This window comes from Temnothorax longispinosus, chromosome 3, assembly GCF_030848805.1.
Source record: "Temnothorax longispinosus isolate EJ_2023e chromosome 3, Tlon_JGU_v1, whole genome shotgun sequence".
In the NCBI taxonomy this organism is placed as follows: domain Eukaryota; kingdom Metazoa; phylum Arthropoda; class Insecta; order Hymenoptera; family Formicidae; genus Temnothorax; species Temnothorax longispinosus.
Window position 1 is genome coordinate 23,096,871 of NC_092360.1, and position 18,554 is coordinate 23,115,424.

Below are 18,554 nucleotides of genomic sequence, written 5' to 3' on the forward strand. Positions count from 1 at the left end.
ATTCTCCTCAAATTAAATTATAATTAAACAATTTCTTAAGGCTTAGGGCTTAAATCACCTATTGTAGACCGGGACTAAAAAAAAAAGAAATAAAACTGGCGAGGATTGTTCATGACTGAAAAATCCGCACATTCAGGAAAAGATAACGGAGCAATTAGAATATAATAAGGTCCTCCTACATCTTTATGTTTCGGCTCTGCGGATTCTTACGAATCATTTAGCGTTTTCATCCTCGAGAAAGCTGAGAATATCGCTCGAGTGAGATAAAAACATTAAAAAACGAAATCAGCAAATTTCGAGACGTTGAAATAATTAAATCGGGAGTTTCCGACTCGCCGCCGAAACTATCGTCCTTATCGTCAGAGGCTAAACAGTCCCTATTTTATCCACCGTTGAATCACTTTGCGATTCCGTTCCCCAGATGGCGGGAAGATGGCGGCACTTTCGCGGCGCGCGCGGCGCTGTCACTTCCGGCCGTGGGAATCTGGGGGAACATGGCACGACGACGATGATGTCGGGTCGGTCTCGTCGCGGTTTCGCCACGTAGAATTTCGGCACTCGGTGTATCGGACATATCCGCGGACCGTTCCTCGCCGTGGTATGCGCGTGGTCTGACGTGCCGTCATTCGCAGCGCCGTGGGACCGGCGCGATCGGCGACGGAGCGACCCTAATTATGAGCGGCGACGCGTTACCGTCCTGACAGTTCGCGCGACGCCAAACAGAAGGTACGTAAAGGGCCCCCGGTGTGACCCGTGTGTCTCCTCCGTTTCCTAACCCGATGCACGTGTTCGCGAGCACGTCCGCCGATCCGGTGGTCTCTCTCCGTCGCGAGGAACGCGCGACTCCCTCACGTGCGTCTCCCCCGCGTGGATTACGTCACTTGGCTACGTGTTCGACGAAGCTCGATACCTACGTCCGTTCCGAACGGTTTTACGCTACATACACGCATGTATTTCCGATCCGCGAGGAGATCCCGAGCCGCTGAGCGCCTACGCGTGTCGCGATTTCGTCTCGAAATAAGTACTTGCGTTTATTTTGGCCAATGTCAACAGCTCCGCTAATTGTAAATCTCTGTTCCGCGACTTGCGATGACGATCTGAAGATTTAGTTTTGTTCCCCAGGATGCGCTAAAGAAATTGACGAAATTGATATGTAGGATCTTTATAAATATGTTTGCGTTAAACTGCTGTTTTGTGATGTCTTTTCTCTTTGTCCTCGATACGTGTCCCGTAGAGATCGGATTGGCTTTACTTCAGGAAATTTGAAGAGACCGGTTTATCAAAACATCCTGGTGACTTAACTCCTTTTTGTGTTTGTATTTGTCTTCTTTCTGTCTTTTTTAAATATAGAAATTATTTATGTATAGCTATTATTGAAAGTTGAAAGTAACAATACAAAGTAAACAGTTTCAAATAACAACACAAAGTATACAATTTATGGAGGTGTACGACAAATATACTTACTGTAGTTGCATGAATTAATAAAGGCAGTTTTTGTATTATTTTTGCACACTTTGTGTGATTATAAACATACAATAATTTTAATAAATGCATTTCAATAAATACAGATGTTATTCTTTGAAAAATATATGTATTCTTTGCATGTGAAAAGCAAGATGTTCCCTAAGTTTTTTATATAATATTCTTTAAATAAAAGTACTGTTGTGAAGACTTAACAATCGATTACTTGTATATACCTAATACCGAAAATAGAAAAAGTATAAGAACAATCTTTTTTAATTTAATATTAATGGTATGCTGTCCTATTTTATTTTTTAAATAAGAAAGAATAAATTATGAATAATAGGCCTGTTCTTTTCGGCTGAACTACTGCACGGTTCATCTTTCCTCTTTTTCTTTTCATGTTGGAGAGAAGAAGAGAAAAGATGAACCGTGCAAGAAGTTCAGCTGAAAAGAAAAGGCCTAATAAAATAAATTTAAATTCTGAACTCAAACTGTATGATACTATCCAAGAATAGATAAACGACGTTTTTAAAATCAAGGATATGGATACGTGTTGTAATAAAAATCTTAGCTCTTTAAAAAGAGATTTGATTTAATATCATTTATTTTTGAGTTGTATCTGTTAGTCTTTGAGTTTTTATCTATTTTCAATTTTATGTATTATAATTTATAATAGGCATGACGAGCAAATATTTTCTGCATATTTTCTTGCGGTCGACATTGAGCGGCTAACAAAGATAAGAAACTAGAAAACTAATAATCTTTAAAAACTTTAATTAGTAAAAGTTAAATACTTTTAAGTACAATAATAAAATTATGAAATTGGTATAATTGATAATAAAAGAGATAAAAGGAGATGATTCTGAAACTCGACGTGCTGTATATAATTAATCAATCAGCAGAGTTATATGATGTTAGTAAAATGTTTCATAAATATTAATATTAATATATAATATAACACTTACATTTCTTCTGCAATATTATTATTATTGTTGACACTCTTGGAATAAGGAATAGTGAAAAGACACATGATGTCTGGTGTTGCCCGCACCGAATATCGCGTAGAAATGAGGAATGTGAAAAGTCTGATCTGCGTCGAGACTTAATGCAATTAGTTTACCCCAGTCTAGACACCCTATCCAATTAGATCTGAAAAATGGGAGCAGTGGGCGATACTCTATTTTGCCATATTAGAAAAACTTTCACTTTGATTTTACCAGCCGTTCCTTGTCAGATTGTATCCACAATTCGAGCTTGAAGACGGATAATGCAGTGGTTTGTGTTGCTTCTATTTGTACAGTGCATAATGTGGAGCGCGTCTGAGGAATCATCAGGCGCGATGGAAGGCGGCCCTCCTGAGGCTGTGGTACACACGAAGGAGACCTGCGAGCAGAATAAAAATCAATTAGAATCCCTCAAGGAAATTATGATGAGGAATCAACAAAGTTTAAAGAGAAAAGAGGAGGAGGTTCAGGTAATATAAATTATTATTAGCAATTAAAATCTTTTACAAGCCTCATCTTTTGAAACATATTATACGCTCATGCAATGTCAACTAAGAGACTGTTTCTCATTTAATATTTACACATTTTTTATTATTACTGAATAAAAATTGTTTAATTGTTTAAAATTGAAATTTTAGAAAATCTTAAAAATGTAAATAAATGATTACATTTAAGGAAATTTACCAGAAATTTGATTTAAAAATTAATAGTTGAATAATATCAAATGGTATAACAGTACCTTGTTTAATACTAGGAAAGAGAAAAGTACGATATTAAAATTTATATTGTTTTGTATTATTGCAAAAATAATGTATTTTACTAATTTGTTTATATTATCTAGGAATATGCACGAAGATTGTCAAAGATCAAATCCAGAGCCAAGTTATCACGTCGTAGTAAAGAAGGAGCTTCGTCATCTAAAGACACAATGCATTCACATAAGACTGAATCTGCGGCACAGGATGTAACAGATGATGCAATTGATGACATTAGTCAAGCAAAAACCCCAAAAGCAAAGTCTTCTTTACTTCAACGAAAATTGGCGGAAAATAGGAAAGTGTTCGAGCAACGTAGCAAAGAATTGACAGAAACGAAACGAGCAGTGGAGGAGAAAGTGGAAGCTATCAGGCAACAATTGGACGAAACTGATTTAGCAGCAGCAGAACACAAGGATCAACTGGCTATCACACCAATTAGGCCTCTTGTCGTCACTTCGGATGTGAGTTCTACATCAGTTTTATTATAACATAATTTTCTTTAAATAACTTTCTGTATTATCTTTAATAAATATAATGAAAAGAATAATATTGATTATATTGGTAATTTATTCTCAAAATTTTGCAATAGCGCGATAAAATTTATGTTCTGATTTTCTAATTTAAGGTGATGGCGCCAATTCAAATTCAAAACATTCAAGAAAAGGAAAAAAAGATCACGGAATTAAATAGCAAAATCGTTGAGTTGGAGGCTACTATCCTGGATCTTCAAGAAAATTTAAACGAGAAGGATTCTGTTATTGAATCCAAAACGAAAGCGGTTACTCTTATGTCCGCAGACCTCTCCAAGAAGGGTAAAACGACGTTGGACACCCTCGAAGATACGAAAGACGAAATGCGAACGATGCAAGAAAATTTTATCTTGATCGAAATGTCTCTGAAAAATAAAAATGCCAGTCTATTGGAACAGCTACAGGAACGAGATAACAGGATATCAGAATTGGAGCACACAGTCAATAGGTAATATATTTTTGGTAATATATTATATATTTCTATTGTGTTATGAAACTAAGCAACACTTATCTCAAACTATAAAATAAAAAACAGACCTTGATATTCGAATAATGAATGACAAAATATTTTTATATTTAAAATTGCAAAGAGAATATTATTTAATTTTTGTCAGTTAATATAATTTATGATAATGTGACTACTAAAAGTATTTTAAATGTTGATATTACATATAACATCGTATAATATTTGATTCTTATATGGAATAACATTTCAATAAGATTTCAAATTTTCCTAATTATTTATTCTTTTTAGATTTGAAGAGCAACTCAAAGAACAGAAAATGGCTGAATCAGCAAGTGCAGATTTCTCGCGTTCCACTATGGACACTTTAGCAGAAACTAAAGACGCGATGAAATCAATGCAGGAAAATTTTGTTCTCGTCGAATCATCATTGAAGTTGAAGAACGACAATCTTCTTCAACAGTTGGAAGAGTACGAAACAAAATTGGCAGAAGCCAAAGAGAGAATATTTCAATTAGAGTCTGGTGCCGGTATAGTGACAACTCCCGCAGTCGAAGATTTACAATTTAGAATAGAGAAGTTGGAGCAAAATAATCGACAGCTTCTAGATGAAAAATATGAATTACAAAAAAATATTGCCGAATTGCAGAATAAGGTTATTGACAGTAAATCAGTTCATAGTAATGATGCAATCGTCGAGAAAGACAATAGAATAGCAGAACTCGAAAATTTGATAGAGGAACTTAAACAATCAAATAAATTGCTAGAAGAAGAGTCGAAGACTGAGCTGCAGAAGCAAGTAGCTGAATTGTCATCCAAGAACGAAGAGCATTCCGCCAAGATTACCGATCTTGAGAAGCAAGTGCATGAACTCGAAGCGGAGAAAAACGATATTGCAGCGAGATTGTCAGCTGAGCAAGCGGTACCTAAAGAAGATGTGGTAATAAAATTGACGAAGGAATTGGAAGATTTAAATAAAAATATGATCAAATTAAAAGTCCAACACAGAAGTAAAGTAAAAAATTTACAGAAGCAACTGGAAAACTTCAAAATGGTGAGAACTTTTTAAAATACTGTTTAAAATCTCTTTTAGACTTTAATATTCAAAATATATAAATTCTCATCTACTTTAATTTCTGCGGAATAACTTTGCTGGATATTTAATTGCATACGTAATTAATCAATGTTACTTGTGGGCATCAAATATCAATCAATCAGGATAACTATTTTCCGTGTCTATGAAATTAAAGTAATGTTGTATGTTCTATTAGGTATCCGATACGAATGCAGAACTCGTTAGATTGGGCAATCAAGTGGCATTATTGGAGGAGGAGAAAGGTAACCTTCAGCTGAGTCTGGTAGACTTTGACGAGCTTAAAGGTAGGAACCAGGACAAACGTTTTATCGCCGACGTTTCCGTTGTCCTAGTTATATTATCGGATTTTTAATGCGATCTGTGTTAATATTTTTTATCGAGACAGCCTGTTTTCCAGCCCTGTTTCCTCTATGAATCAGAAGTATTCGTCCTAATCATTGTAATTATGTGTATATATTTTTTATAATAAAACACAAAGATCTAAATACTGTAATAATATAAATAGACTGCAATAATAATTGATAATTTTACAAATATAGAATACGGTCAATAAAATATCAATTGCGTGATTTTTGTTTACGAGTACTTAAAAGAAAATGGAAAACACAATATTTCTCAATGTTTTCTGGTGATGGAATCTCTTCACTTGTTTTGTATGCTTCAGTTATCGAAAACATTTACGAGGAATACTAATCAATGATATCTGAAATATTTCTTGATAATCGAACATAACATGGTACCTACTTTACTTGTCAAAGTTTGCTGCGCACTTATTCATAGAAATAGATTTATATTCTTAGTATTTTATCCACATACGTTTTCTCATTTTACACGGAATAAATGATTAATTGCATGAATTGCAATAACAATATTTTGAATTTTTTGCAACACTCTTATTTGCTATTGCTATTATTATACGCTTTTATTAAAATGGACGATGATTGAAAGTACTTTGTACGTATGATTAATTTTTTATCAGTATACACGACTTGATTGGTGTGTATGATGCTAACAGTTGAATATATATTTTGAAATTGAATGAAATATATAATTTCTCGCGCTTTTCTGACGCTTCGAATGGAGATACAGAGAGAAAAAAATATTTTATTCTAAATATTAAAAAATGTTCCAAAAGTAATACATACTATCGGTAGATTTATGTTTTCGACTAAAAATATAAGGGATGATAAGAAAATATAAGGAAGATTTAACATTGTCATATACATATGTGTAAAAATTATTAAGTTTTTAATCTATATTCAATATTTGAGATTCCTATGAATAATATAGCTAATTACTGAAGAACGAGTTATATTATGTATTGCTTTAAAAATAAGAATCTGCCGATGATTTATGATCTTTTGGAACAAACATATATGATTATCAATTGCATAAAAAGGGATTTTGTCACAAATTTTGCTGTAACTAGCAGCATTTAATAATTGCTTGTTCTAAGCTTACTATGAATGAAAATAAAATTGCACGTACGTTATTGGCAAATTATACGATCTGCACAGCCTCAGCAGGAGATTGGCAGGAACGTGTTGCTGACCTGGAAAGTAAGGTTTCATCTCAGACAAAAGAGATACAGATGCATATTGATGCAATCGCCATCTTAGAGAACCAAAAGTTAGATTTAACGCAAGGTAATTTGTTACATTGAATAGCCTATGCAGAATAAGATGGGTGCTTTTTATTTAGCGACTTAAGTCGACACAAGCGTTATTCTGTCCTTTTTCAACATCTAGTGAACAACAGATACAGTGACACTTGTGTCGACTTGTGTTGTTAAGTGGAAAACACCTGATGTGTTTGTGTGTTGATGGTTTAAAGTTTAAATAATTTTTTTAATATGAAATTGTGTTATACATTCTAATAGAACTATAAATCACGAGCTATTTCTGCTTTTCTTAATTACTGCGTGTAATTACAGTGTTAATAACTGTACGTCTAATTCTTTATGTACATATATTGTGATGTTATTGAATATTAAAAATCAGCACGTTTATAATTTGATAGAACAAATTTGTAAAGCTTGCTTATCCTCTTTCAGAACTGCACACGGTGAAGCAGGAGATTTTAGCTTTAGAAGCTGAAAACGCGGAATCGGAGAATCTTAGAGTGACCGCAGAGATGAAGGTTGTTGAGCTAGAGGAGCAATTGGAAACGGCACACAAAGAACAGAATCAGAATAAACTCGAGATCGAACATCAGGAGCTTCTAAAAAAGCTCGATGCTTTAACGCAGGAAAATTCAGAATTATACAGCAAGTTAAACAAAATGGAGGAGAAGGGTGCTTCGGATACTGGTTCGACGGAATCTTTTGAAGCCATTCAAATGAATGATAGAAACGATTTGTTGAAAAAAATGGAGGATTTAGAGCAGAAAAATAATGAATTAACACTCAAGTTATCGAAATTGGAGGAGAAGGATGGCTCACACGCTGGTTCTACAGAATCTTTCGAAACTATAAATGATACAGATCGTAGCGAATTGATGAAGAAGATTGAGCAATTGACGCAGGAGAACAGCGATTTAACCATGAAGTTGAATAGGATCGAAGAGAAGGGATCGTCCGACACGGGTTCTACGGAATCCTTCGAGCGTATCCCGGAGCACAATGATAGCCTGACAAAAATCGAACTGCTTACTCAAGAAAATAGCGAACTTGTTATCAAACTAACGAAACTGGAAGAGCGATTGAACCAAATAGAAAGCAGCGCTCAATTGGACGTCTCTAAGCTTGATCATAGTTTAGGGACACTTAAAGATGATAGTAGCTTGCGATTACAGATTGAGACGCTCACCCAAGGAAATGATAATTTGACGGGAGAAATTTCTCAATTTAAATCGCAGATAGAATATCTCGTGGAGGAAAACAACAGATTACAAGATCGTATAGAAGTGTTAACTGCGGAAAATACTGAGTTGGTTATAAATCGCACGAAATTGGAGGAACGTCTTCAAGTCGAGACGTCTCGTACTTCTCAAATGTCAATTCAAATGATAGAATCTGCTGATCAAATTAATGCCTTAATAGAGAGGCAACATATTCTTGAAAAAGAGTTGGCACAATTGCGAAAAACTTCGATTGAACATTCGGTTAACGTAACATCATGCGAGACTGATGATGCAAAATCTAAACTCGCGACATTGGAGAAAGAAAATGCGCAGATGACAATGACAATTGCACAGCTCGAAGAGCGTATCAATAGCCAAAGAGAAGACCTAATTAAAATTACTAGAGAGAAAGAAGAGCTGGATCTAAAGCTGGAACACATGACCTCCGATGATTCTTTCAAAGAAAGGTTGGAGCTCATTGACAAGTTAGAGAAATTGAATCAAGAGAAGGAGAACATTGCTCACGAGAGACAGGAGTTGCACGAGCAAATTAGCATTCTCTTACAGAAATCGTCCGATGAAATTTCAGAGAGGCGAAAGGCGGAGGAGGTTGCTTGTCAGGAATCGCAAACTGTAATTATAGCTTCTTTAGAAAAGGAATTGGAGAACAGTAAGGTATTAATTGCGGAGTACAAAAATCAGACAGAAGAGGTGAATATGAAACTGGAGAGTATGGAGGCAGAATTGCAGAAAAAAACTAAACAGTTACTAGAGTACGAAGCATCGGGCGCAAAACTGGAGAGTCTGGAACGTGAATTAAAAGACATGTTTGTTACCGCAGAAGAATGGAAATTCAAGTATGATGACATGCAGGAAAAGATGCAAGCGTTGGAGCAAGCGAAAGCGTCGATAGAAGAAGCTTTTAAGACATTGGAGAATGGCAACAAAGAACTGCTAGAAGTGATAAAAGAGAAAGATGCGGCGACTGGTACTTTACAGGAGCATCTTCAAGATACTATAGGCTCCCTTGAAACGAGATTACAAGATGAAATGACGAATGTAACGGCGAAAGAACATGAAATTACGGATTTGAAAGCCGAGATTGAAAAGAGAGATCAAGAATTGCACACCAAATATGCGCAGTTGCAAAATGGAATGATTACTATAGATGGTTTGCAGGATGAATTGAATAATTATTCGATTAAGCTTAAGGAAAACGAGGCTGCTTTATCGTCGTCATTAGGAGAGATTGAGAGACTCAATGATACAATAAAGGAGAAAGAAGAGGAAGTTTATGCTTTACAAGATAATATTAGCAAAATTACTGAAGCGTTAGAGCGATCTAAGCCTATAGCAGAATTTAAGGAAATGGTAGAGGATTTGCGAGATAAAGAAACAAGTTACATTGAATTACAGAATAAATATGAAGAAGCTTTAAAAGAAAACAATGAGTTATTGCAAAAAATTGAGGATATGTCGAAGCGTGACGAGAACGTTAAAAATGAATTAATTAAGAAAGAACAGGAGATCGATGGTTTGCTTACAGCTAAGGATGATTTGGACGCACAAATTGAAAAAGTTAAAAGCGATAAGGCTAAAGCTGAAAACCAAATATGGGAACTGCAAGCGATTTTGGATGATCAAACTACATACGCTGAGAAAGTGCAATCGGAGTTGACAAACGAATACAAGCAAGTAGAACGGCTTAAAACTAAGCATATGGAGGATATAGCGATGCTGAATCGAAGATTAGAAGACGTTATCGAGGAATTAGTCGAAAAAACGCAGGAAAACGAAGCTATGAAAGCTGAGTTAGAACAGAAGGAGTTGCTCGGTAAAAATGTCACAGAAGAGACGAAGACCATCTTGGAGAGCAAAGTCGCAGACTTGGAACAGAAACTTTTAGAATCAGAGACTAAGCTGCAGACGCAGTCCGAAAAGATGAAGAAGATTGTGGCGACGTTTAACAAAAAGAAGATAGCGTGTCAAGAACTTGAAGCGCGTGTCGCTGAATTGGAGGAGAAATGGACGACGGAGAAAGATGAGAAGGAAGTTAAAAACAAGCAGATACAAGAGGTAGAGATTTCCATGCGGGAAAAGGACAACAAGATCCATGATTTGGAAGAGAAGTTGCTGCAGGCAAAGAATAACACTGCCGAGATTCTTGCAAATTCAGAGAAATTTGAGAAGGAATCGATCAGTTTGAAAGAAAAAATTACGGTGTTAATGGAGCACGTTGCGGAGATGGACGAGGAGATCGAAAAGCAGCGTGCGGAGATAGAACGCATCTCTCTCGAGGTGATGACGGAGAAAACAGCGAAGGAGAACATTGCCAAGGAGTATGAGTTCTACAAACAAACTGCGAGCCAGGAGGACGAACAGAAACAGACAATTCTGGACGAGGTGAAGGAGCAGGCGCGAGAATTGAGCGTGCGCATGCAAGTAATGGAAACTGAATATGTGGAACAGCTTGCCACAATAAAGAACCTGAAGGCGGAGAATGGCCTCTTGTTGTCCAAACAAACGCAGATCGACGAGAAATTGGAAAACGCTGAGAAAAAATCAGAAGAGCGTCGTGTATTAATTGAACAGTTGCAGAAAGAGATTGCTACCATGGCGTCTATGGCGGTAACTGCACAGATTCCGGAGCAGAGTGAACTGAGAGAAGATGACACACAGATCACGCAGCATTGCGATCATTCCGAACAATGTCAGAATTTGGTGCAAGCGTTAGAAGCGCGTTTACAAGAACGCCAGGCGGAAATTGAAAATCTGAACAATGAATTGGCCAATTCGTACGGCAATATTGTGTTACTTCACGATGAGTCTCAGAGGTACAACGATATGATGATGCAAACTGCTCAGGAGCGCTTCAATCAGTCACTTATGGACCAAACGAATACATTGCAACAGGAGATACATTCTTTGAAAACAGAAAAAGCTGTGAGCGATCGGAGAGTGTCGGAATTAGAGGCTGAGTTGAACGAGTACAAAAATAAGAACGCGGAATGCAAAGTTGAAATTCCTGAAGAAGTCGAAACTCCTATTACCGAAGATCAGCAACAGCAGAGGCAGGATGATGCTTCACAATTGCTCGATTCTCGAGCGATACATCTTTTACTCAATAATATAGAAGAAGAGAAATTGCGTGTCAAAGAGTTACAGGATCAATTTGAAGATTCGCAAAGTAAATTGAAACAGACGGAGAATCTTCTTTCTGAAAAGAACGCACAGGTGGATTCATTGAATGCGGAATTAGATAATGTAATTCGTCAGATGAATGATTTGAAAATGTTACAGGAACAATATCCTACAGCTGACGTAGAGTCACAAAGATTACAGCAACTTGTGACCGACAAAAGCACGCAGATAGATTTACTGATTACCGAATTGAATACCGTAAATCAAGAAATGAGTTCGCAATTGCAGCAACATGCGGATGTAGAAGCCAGTCTGCGAACAGAAATCTCACTTAAGGACACAGAAATCGCTGCGATGAGAACAGAGCTGACTTCCATGAGAGAGACTGTAGAAGCATTAACAACGGCACGAGATCAGCAAATCGAATCGTACAAACTTCAGATTAATAATCTGGAAAGAGAAGCGAGGAATGCTAGTGACAATGATTTAATGCAAGAATGGGAACAACGTATCTCTGCAACCACTGCAGAAAGAGACTTGCTACAATTGCAAGTGAACGACTTGATGCGATCCTTGGACGAATTGAGGGAATCCCTTGCGAGTTCTCAGCGTAATCTACAGATTGAATTAGAGAACGTTTTGCGGGAGAGAGATCAAGCTCAGATACTCATCGCAAATCTTACGCAAGCTTTGGACGATTCGAAACAGAATATCCAGGAATCGAAGACGCACGGAGACAGCTCGAAGGAGCCTACTTCCGTGGAAAAATCGATCATTGGACAAGAATTAGAACAAGTTTCTACTGCGGTCGACGAACCAATTAGGCAACATGAACAATCGGCACAAACTTCTATCGAAAAGGAAGCACGGCAAGAGATTCAATTGGACATCGGTTCCGGTTGGGACAATAGTTCTGAAAACCTTAATATCGATGAAGAACCTTGGGGTTGGAATGCGGAGAACGTCCAATCGGCTGTCAGCAGTCAACATCTCAGCACGATGACATTGAGCGCTGAAATGCAATTACGTGCGAAAGTAGAAGATTTGCAAAATAGAGTCGAAGATCTAGAAGCGCAGAACGCTAGGATCGCCGAGGAGAACAAAGCGGCGCAAGTTAAGAGTGGTAAATTGGTAAAGAAATTGAAAGAGTACAAAGTGCAGATAGAGGGCTTGCAGCAACAATTGAAGATGCAGAAGCAGACTGACAGCTTTTTTGACTTGGATACGGCAATCGAGGAGGAGCTGAAGGCGCAAATCGCCAATTTGGAAAAAGCTCTTAATGAAATTAAGGAGGAAAAGAAAAATATCATTGCTGAGAAGGAGGCTTTACTGAAACGACTTGACGTGGTAGTATCGGCTAACGAGAGATATATGGAAATGAAAGAGAGACAGGATATGGAAGTCGAGGTATTGCGCATTCAGAATAAGGAACTAGGTAACAAGGTACAATCTTTAGAATGGCGGTTACAGGAAAATGCGACTGGTATAGAAGATATTACCTCTTCGCAGCGTGAAGATCAAAGTGATCCGGCATCTTATGAAATTGATAAATCTATCACACATAGTCAGCCCCAGAAAAGATCAGTGGAACCCAGTGATGACTTCGAACTGATATCGAAAAAATACAAAGAGGAAATAGACGATTTGAAGGATGAGTTAGAAGCGCTTGCAGTTGAAAACGAGCAACTGCAGCACATTTTAGAAGAACGAAAAGCGACGATAAATGAGCCAAAATATAACAATGATGAGCTTATGGAGAAATTAGACTCTTTGAACAACCAAAATGCGCAGCTTCAGAGCACTTTAAATAAAAGTAAGGAAGAATATGATGTTCTCAGGAGACAATATGAGCAAAGTCTAATAGACGCGAATGATCAAGTGACAGCAATGCGGCAGAACAGCGATTTCCTCAAGACTGAATTTGCGGAGAAGGTAGGAAGATTAGAAACGGAGGTAGACCAGCTACAGAGAGCTTTGGAAGAGAAAAAAGTTTTAGAAGACAACGCTCTGATCAGCTCGGAGGAAAAGCGTTCGGCCGTCAATATATCTCTGATGGAAGTTACGGAGCTGCTTAACGCCAGAGTCCAAGAAGTCGCCGATTTGAAGCAAGAGCTTCAAACTCAATACGTGGGAAGACAGCAAGCTGAAGCGGCGTTACAATTGGAAATACAAAACTTGACTAAAGAGCTAGACGAGAGGAAACAAGATTTAGGAACTTTGAAGCAAGCGTTCAGCGATAAGGAGCACGAGCTGGCACAGCAAAGGAGTGTGGAGACCGTAAATACTATCGTTAGTGAGGCTACTCAAGAATTGGTCCAGAAGCACGCGATTGAGATCGAAGGAAAGGATAAGGAATTACGTGATTTAACGGAGAAGCTGACCGTATTGCAATCGGCGGTCGATGAATACACCTTGAAGCTGCGAGATTGTGCGACTAAATTGGAGACGCAACAGCAACAAATTGCATATTTGAAGGAAGATTTAACAGAGCGAAATTCAATAATAGGAACCACTCAAAGCGATATGAATTTAATGAACGAAAAATTGCGAGAAAAACAACAGGAATTGATACAATACGAGGAAGAGAAGACAAATCTCGCGGCAGAGGTGGATAGATGCTTAACGGATATCCAACGTTTGCAGAATCGACTGAACGCCACGGAAGCAACTACGGAGGTTGACCTGCAAGAATGCAGGTCACGTATTCACGGCTTGGAGCAAGAAGTTCAAGCTCTAAAGTCGGACAGAGAATCGATCTTATTGCAATACGATCAGGAGACGGAAATGTATCAGGCTCAACTGGAAAGTAACAAGGAGCAAATTAATGCTTTGAAACATGATTTGCGAGAAAAAACCGAACAATTGCATTACGTGAGCACGCAATTATGCGCTAAGGAGAACGATTTGGAAAGAATCAAGGCCATGATGAACGATAAGGATTCCTTATTGGAGATCACGAATCGGGAACTGAATGACAAACGAGCCGAACTGGAGAGATTGCGTAACGAGCAGAATTCCCAGGTAATCGACGATTTTTCGATCTCCAGAATGAGCCGTGACGACGACGCGGAGCTGCAAAGCACTATAAACGAACTGAGGGCGCAGATGGAGGCTAAGCAGCAAGAACTGGAGCACCTGAAATACGTTTTGAGCGAGAACACTTATCCCACGATCATCCAGCAGATGCAAGATAGAATCAATTTTCTGTATAATGAGAAAGCTACGCTGGAGGGTTCCTTGCAGGCAACTACAGAAAGCTTGACGGAGAAACAGCAGCAGGTAAATCTTTTGACGCAACGCGTCAACGAGCAAAATCAGGAGCACGTTTCTAAGGAGGAAGCTAGTTTGCTCTCCAGAGACCGAAGATCTGTGCACGATCAGGAGGAAATCGTTAGATTGCAGAACGAATTGCACGCGCGGCAACAAGAGATTAACGAATTGAAGTACGTTATAGCCGAGAAGGACTCGCAATTGTGTCTCCAGGCCAGTATGGAGCCGCAATCGGACGACTTCGAGCTACGTGAGACCGTGCAGAGATTGATGGGAGAATTGTACGGCAAGGAGCAAGAAGTACAGACGTTAAAGTCGACTATCGCGGAACTGCAAGAGCAGATTCTGCTTCTTAAAGATCACGAGAGGCTCTCTAAAGAGAGCAGAAACGCGATCGAGAGGCTGACTTCGGAAAAGGAGCAAATCCGTATCGATGCTGAAGAATTTCTGAACAGGGAACTGCAAAGGAAAGAATCGGAGATCGATGAGATAAAGCAACAATTATCGGAGGAGAATCAGAAGTTACTGGCGGAGCTTCGATTGAAGGACAGCGATATCGAGAATCTGAAAGCGCAATTCGAACAATTACGGACGACTGCGAATGATCGGGGCAGTAAGTTGCAACAGAAAGAAAACGAATTAATGCACACGATCGACGATCTGGCGGAGAAGGAGAGAAGACTGGCCGAGCTGAGCATCACCAAAGACACCGAACTTTATAACTTGAAAGTGCAGATTGGTGAAAAAGAGGCGCGTATAGACGAACTCTTGGCGTTGTCCGCGGAAGAGGAGAAACAATTGGACGAGTTGAGACAAACGTTGGAGACTAGTGAGACAGAGGTGAACAGGCTGAAGGAATTGCTGGTGCAAAAGGTTTCGGAACACGACTTGATACAGCACGCCTTGAAGAGAGACATGCCCGTTGCCGAAGTCGCACCGTCGATGAGCTCGGAAACCGTTCAAACGGTCGACAATAGGGAGACCGTTTCCAGCGAGTTGGATCTCGCGCTGTATATGCTTCATCAAAGAGATGTCCGATGCGAGGAGCTGACTCACGAACTGATGCAGCTGCTTGAGGAGCGAGATACGTTACAATTGCGATTATCGAACGCGATCCGGGTGAATGAAGAACTCAGGAGAGTGGGTAGCGCCGAAGCAAGCCCAATGAAAGACTCATCGTCGACCTCTCATGCGATAACAGAACCTGTCGTGGAACAACCTTCGCCTTCAAGGTCCGAGGGACCAGTCGAGATCGCGAAAGAAGCTATCGACACTCCGATCGAGGACAAAGAAGCTCTTGCTCTGAAGTAAGTGAAACTTGTTTTTGTAATCACAAAGTTGTAGATTTACTACCTCTAGATCGACGTAGTCTTATATAGTTAAATTACGAAACAATTTTGATGTACATGTTTTTTTTTTAATCACTAAACATAATCCCGAATTCGATTTGTCTAATATAAAAAAAATAATATTTAACGCTGTTGTAGATTGAGAATTCTATATGGTCACACTTATAAATGTTAAATGTGCGATACGAATATTTTTAGTATGTAGTGTATTTGAAAAAAAAAAATTTGACGAAGCTTGCACGGAGTAGATGGTTTTTTTTCATGATCAAAAGTCGAAGCTTTTTGCCAAACTAATCAACCTTTTCTTCGTCCTAGTCGCTGATATTACTCGTCCACTGGCGCGAATGACGACGGAGCTCTAATTAAGATCATTACGCACTCGTAGTCTAGTCGGGAGTTTCATTATTTTGTCGGCCAATAAAAATTGAAGCGCTTCTTCATAGGTTGTCCATTTAAATATCCTGTAAAGCTCAATGTTGAAGAACGAAAAGTACTTTCGTTCTTTCAACACAATGTCCCACAATGCGCCTCGCTCTTCGCACTGTAAATCGCTTGCAGCTTGATATAAGCTAGTTCTCCCTTTAGATTGTCGCAGTTACATTCAGTCAGCCATGCAAAGGATGTACGATTGAAGGACGAACGAGAATTAAGGCATACGCAACAAATGTCATTATTAGCGCACAGAGACGTTTTAAACACGTTACCGCCCGAAGCAGCCGCAAGACTCGTCAACGCTAATTATACGCTCTGTAGGTATCATTTGATTAGTAGTGGAATATAATCAATAAATATAATTTAACACATTCAAAATTGCGTACCGACGATATTTTGATTAATAGTAGAATAATCAATAAATATGATTCAACACATACAAAATTGCTATTCTGACGATATGAATTGATGTTCACAGCTCGAGATGTTCAGAGCCAATCGAGCGTTCTCTTGAATTGGTTGTGGGGCAAGAGGTAAATTAAAACTGCAACATATGTTTTCTATTTTACAGTTCAATATTATAACAATATAGCTCATTAATTTTATAGAACCTTAATCGTAATTGGTCTCTAATTTTGTAGACTTGTTATATTTTCTCACTTTATAGAATTTTAATTTCATGTTGTTGATAGTTTTATGATTTTAGAAATACAAATCATTAATTGTCTAGAAATTTATTTTTTACACACTATTCCTATATTTTTAGTCTTTCTATTTTTAATTCCATTGATTATATATTCATTGTTTTGTAAATTCTTTGTTTTCTGAATCTTTCAATCTTATATAATAGTCAATAGAGTAATGAAAATATTAAAAATTATTATGCGATATATTATTTTAGCACGCCAAGGGTGGTGCACATGTGATGAATGAATAGCGGGAATGAAACGGCCATCGCTTTTGCCTTCTGGAGACATTCCTGCCAAGTGCCAACTGCCAAGACTTATTCATGCAGTTAATATTGGAACGACCTGTCGTATTTTTCAGACATAAGTCACGTGCTGACACGGTTATAAAGAATAGTTTTGTGAGAGTATTGTGAGCATGGAAGAATGTCAGAAACAGATATTTTTGAAACTACACATACACATGTACAGAATGTAACTAGCGTATTTTCCCGGAAAAGTCGCTCTCTCCTCTTCGAAAAAGAAGAGAACATGAGGAGCAGACTTGTATGTATTATAACGTTGTACAGCAGATACGCATGAAACTTAAGATAAAATCTGAAATATTAGATAATATTTTGCCTTTTTTATTCGGTGACTAAGTTATTTATAATAAAGCATATGCAATGAAACATATACCACAGGATGTTGGAGTTCGATCATTGTGTTATTGAATATAAACATGTCTATTGAAAAGTTGCCGTCTTATTTTTTGTTAGTTTATTAATTTAATAATATATATTTTGTAAATTATCCATGATTGTCTTCCGGCTTGATACAGTTTATAATACCATATTATTGTTAATTATACATCGAAGAAAAGCCGTTCAAGACAAATCACAGATAATGCAGAAGTAATTCGTGATAATTGTAAATTGTTCAATCGTTCTATTTCCATAAAATTTTGTACAAAGGAAGGGAAGCTTCAATAAATAAATGAAATTAACAGAAGAATGCTTAATTGTATTATGAATTGTAATACAAAGCAACTGTAAAATGCTGTGTTTTATAATATTCTCTAAAATTACAATTATATAAAATAGTTTGTGATGGAATTACAGATTAATTCCATCATAAGATAAGTATACATTTATAAAATGAAAGAAACCTATAAATGTGTAGAAAAATTTTATTTTACTTAAATAAAGTAACACAAAATGATAAGGTAAACATGCAAAGTACCGAAAAAAATGTGCCGAAATTTGAAAATATATACCATAAGTGTTTAAGGGGCTACATTGCATCTACCTAAAGGCCCGAAAAATAAGTCAAAATTCAGAATTTTTTTTCTTTTTTTTTTAGAAACGATTAGTGGGAATAAAACGAATTTTTTGTACTTAAAGATACATGTTTTGAGAGGTTCAAAAAAAAATTTTATTAAAAAATGTTTAAAAACAAAAAAGTTATGGCCGCCGGCAGATGATAATGTTTTTTTCGGCAGTGGACACTGTCCACTGTACAGTATTGTGCGTTACATAAGA

At 37.6% G+C, this 18,554-nt stretch overlaps 1 protein-coding gene across 5 annotated transcripts; it reads left to right on the forward strand.

The window, feature by feature from the left end:
* Positions 1-471: 471 nt before the first annotated feature.
* LOC139809974 (uncharacterized) lies at positions 472-18,027 on the forward strand. 5 transcript variants are annotated; one of them, XM_071773291.1, is made up of 11 exons: positions 472-726; positions 2,765-2,938; positions 3,310-3,687; positions 3,852-4,204; positions 4,511-5,273; positions 5,491-5,599; positions 6,833-6,961; positions 7,369-15,874; positions 16,502-16,665; positions 16,827-16,881; positions 17,250-18,027. In XM_071773291.1, exons 2-11 carry the CDS (start codon positions 2,771-2,773, stop codon positions 17,272-17,274), a joined length of 10,650 nt encoding a protein of 3,549 aa, XP_071629392.1. In that variant the 5' UTR covers positions 472-726; positions 2,765-2,770; the 3' UTR covers positions 17,275-18,027. The 5 variants fall into 5 exon arrangements, with proteins under 5 accessions (XP_071629392.1, XP_071629393.1, XP_071629395.1 ...); XM_071773292.1 differs by having other exon boundaries at positions 5,491-5,557; XM_071773294.1 differs by lacking the exon at positions 6,833-6,961.
* The last annotated feature ends 527 nt before the right edge of the window (positions 18,028-18,554 follow it).

Coding starts and splice junctions, on each gene's coding strand:
- LOC139809974 (XM_071773290.1), top strand. CDS start 2,732: ATGCAGTGGTTTGTGTTGCTTCTATTTGTACAGTGCATAATGTGGAGC. Junction 2,939..3,309: donor GAAAAGAGGAGGAGGTTCAG/GTAATATAAATT, acceptor TATATTATCTAG/GAATATGCACGAAGATTGTC. Junction 5,600..6,832: donor AGACTTTGACGAGCTTAAAG/GTAGGAACCAGG, acceptor CGATCTGCACAG/CCTCAGCAGGAGATTGGCAG.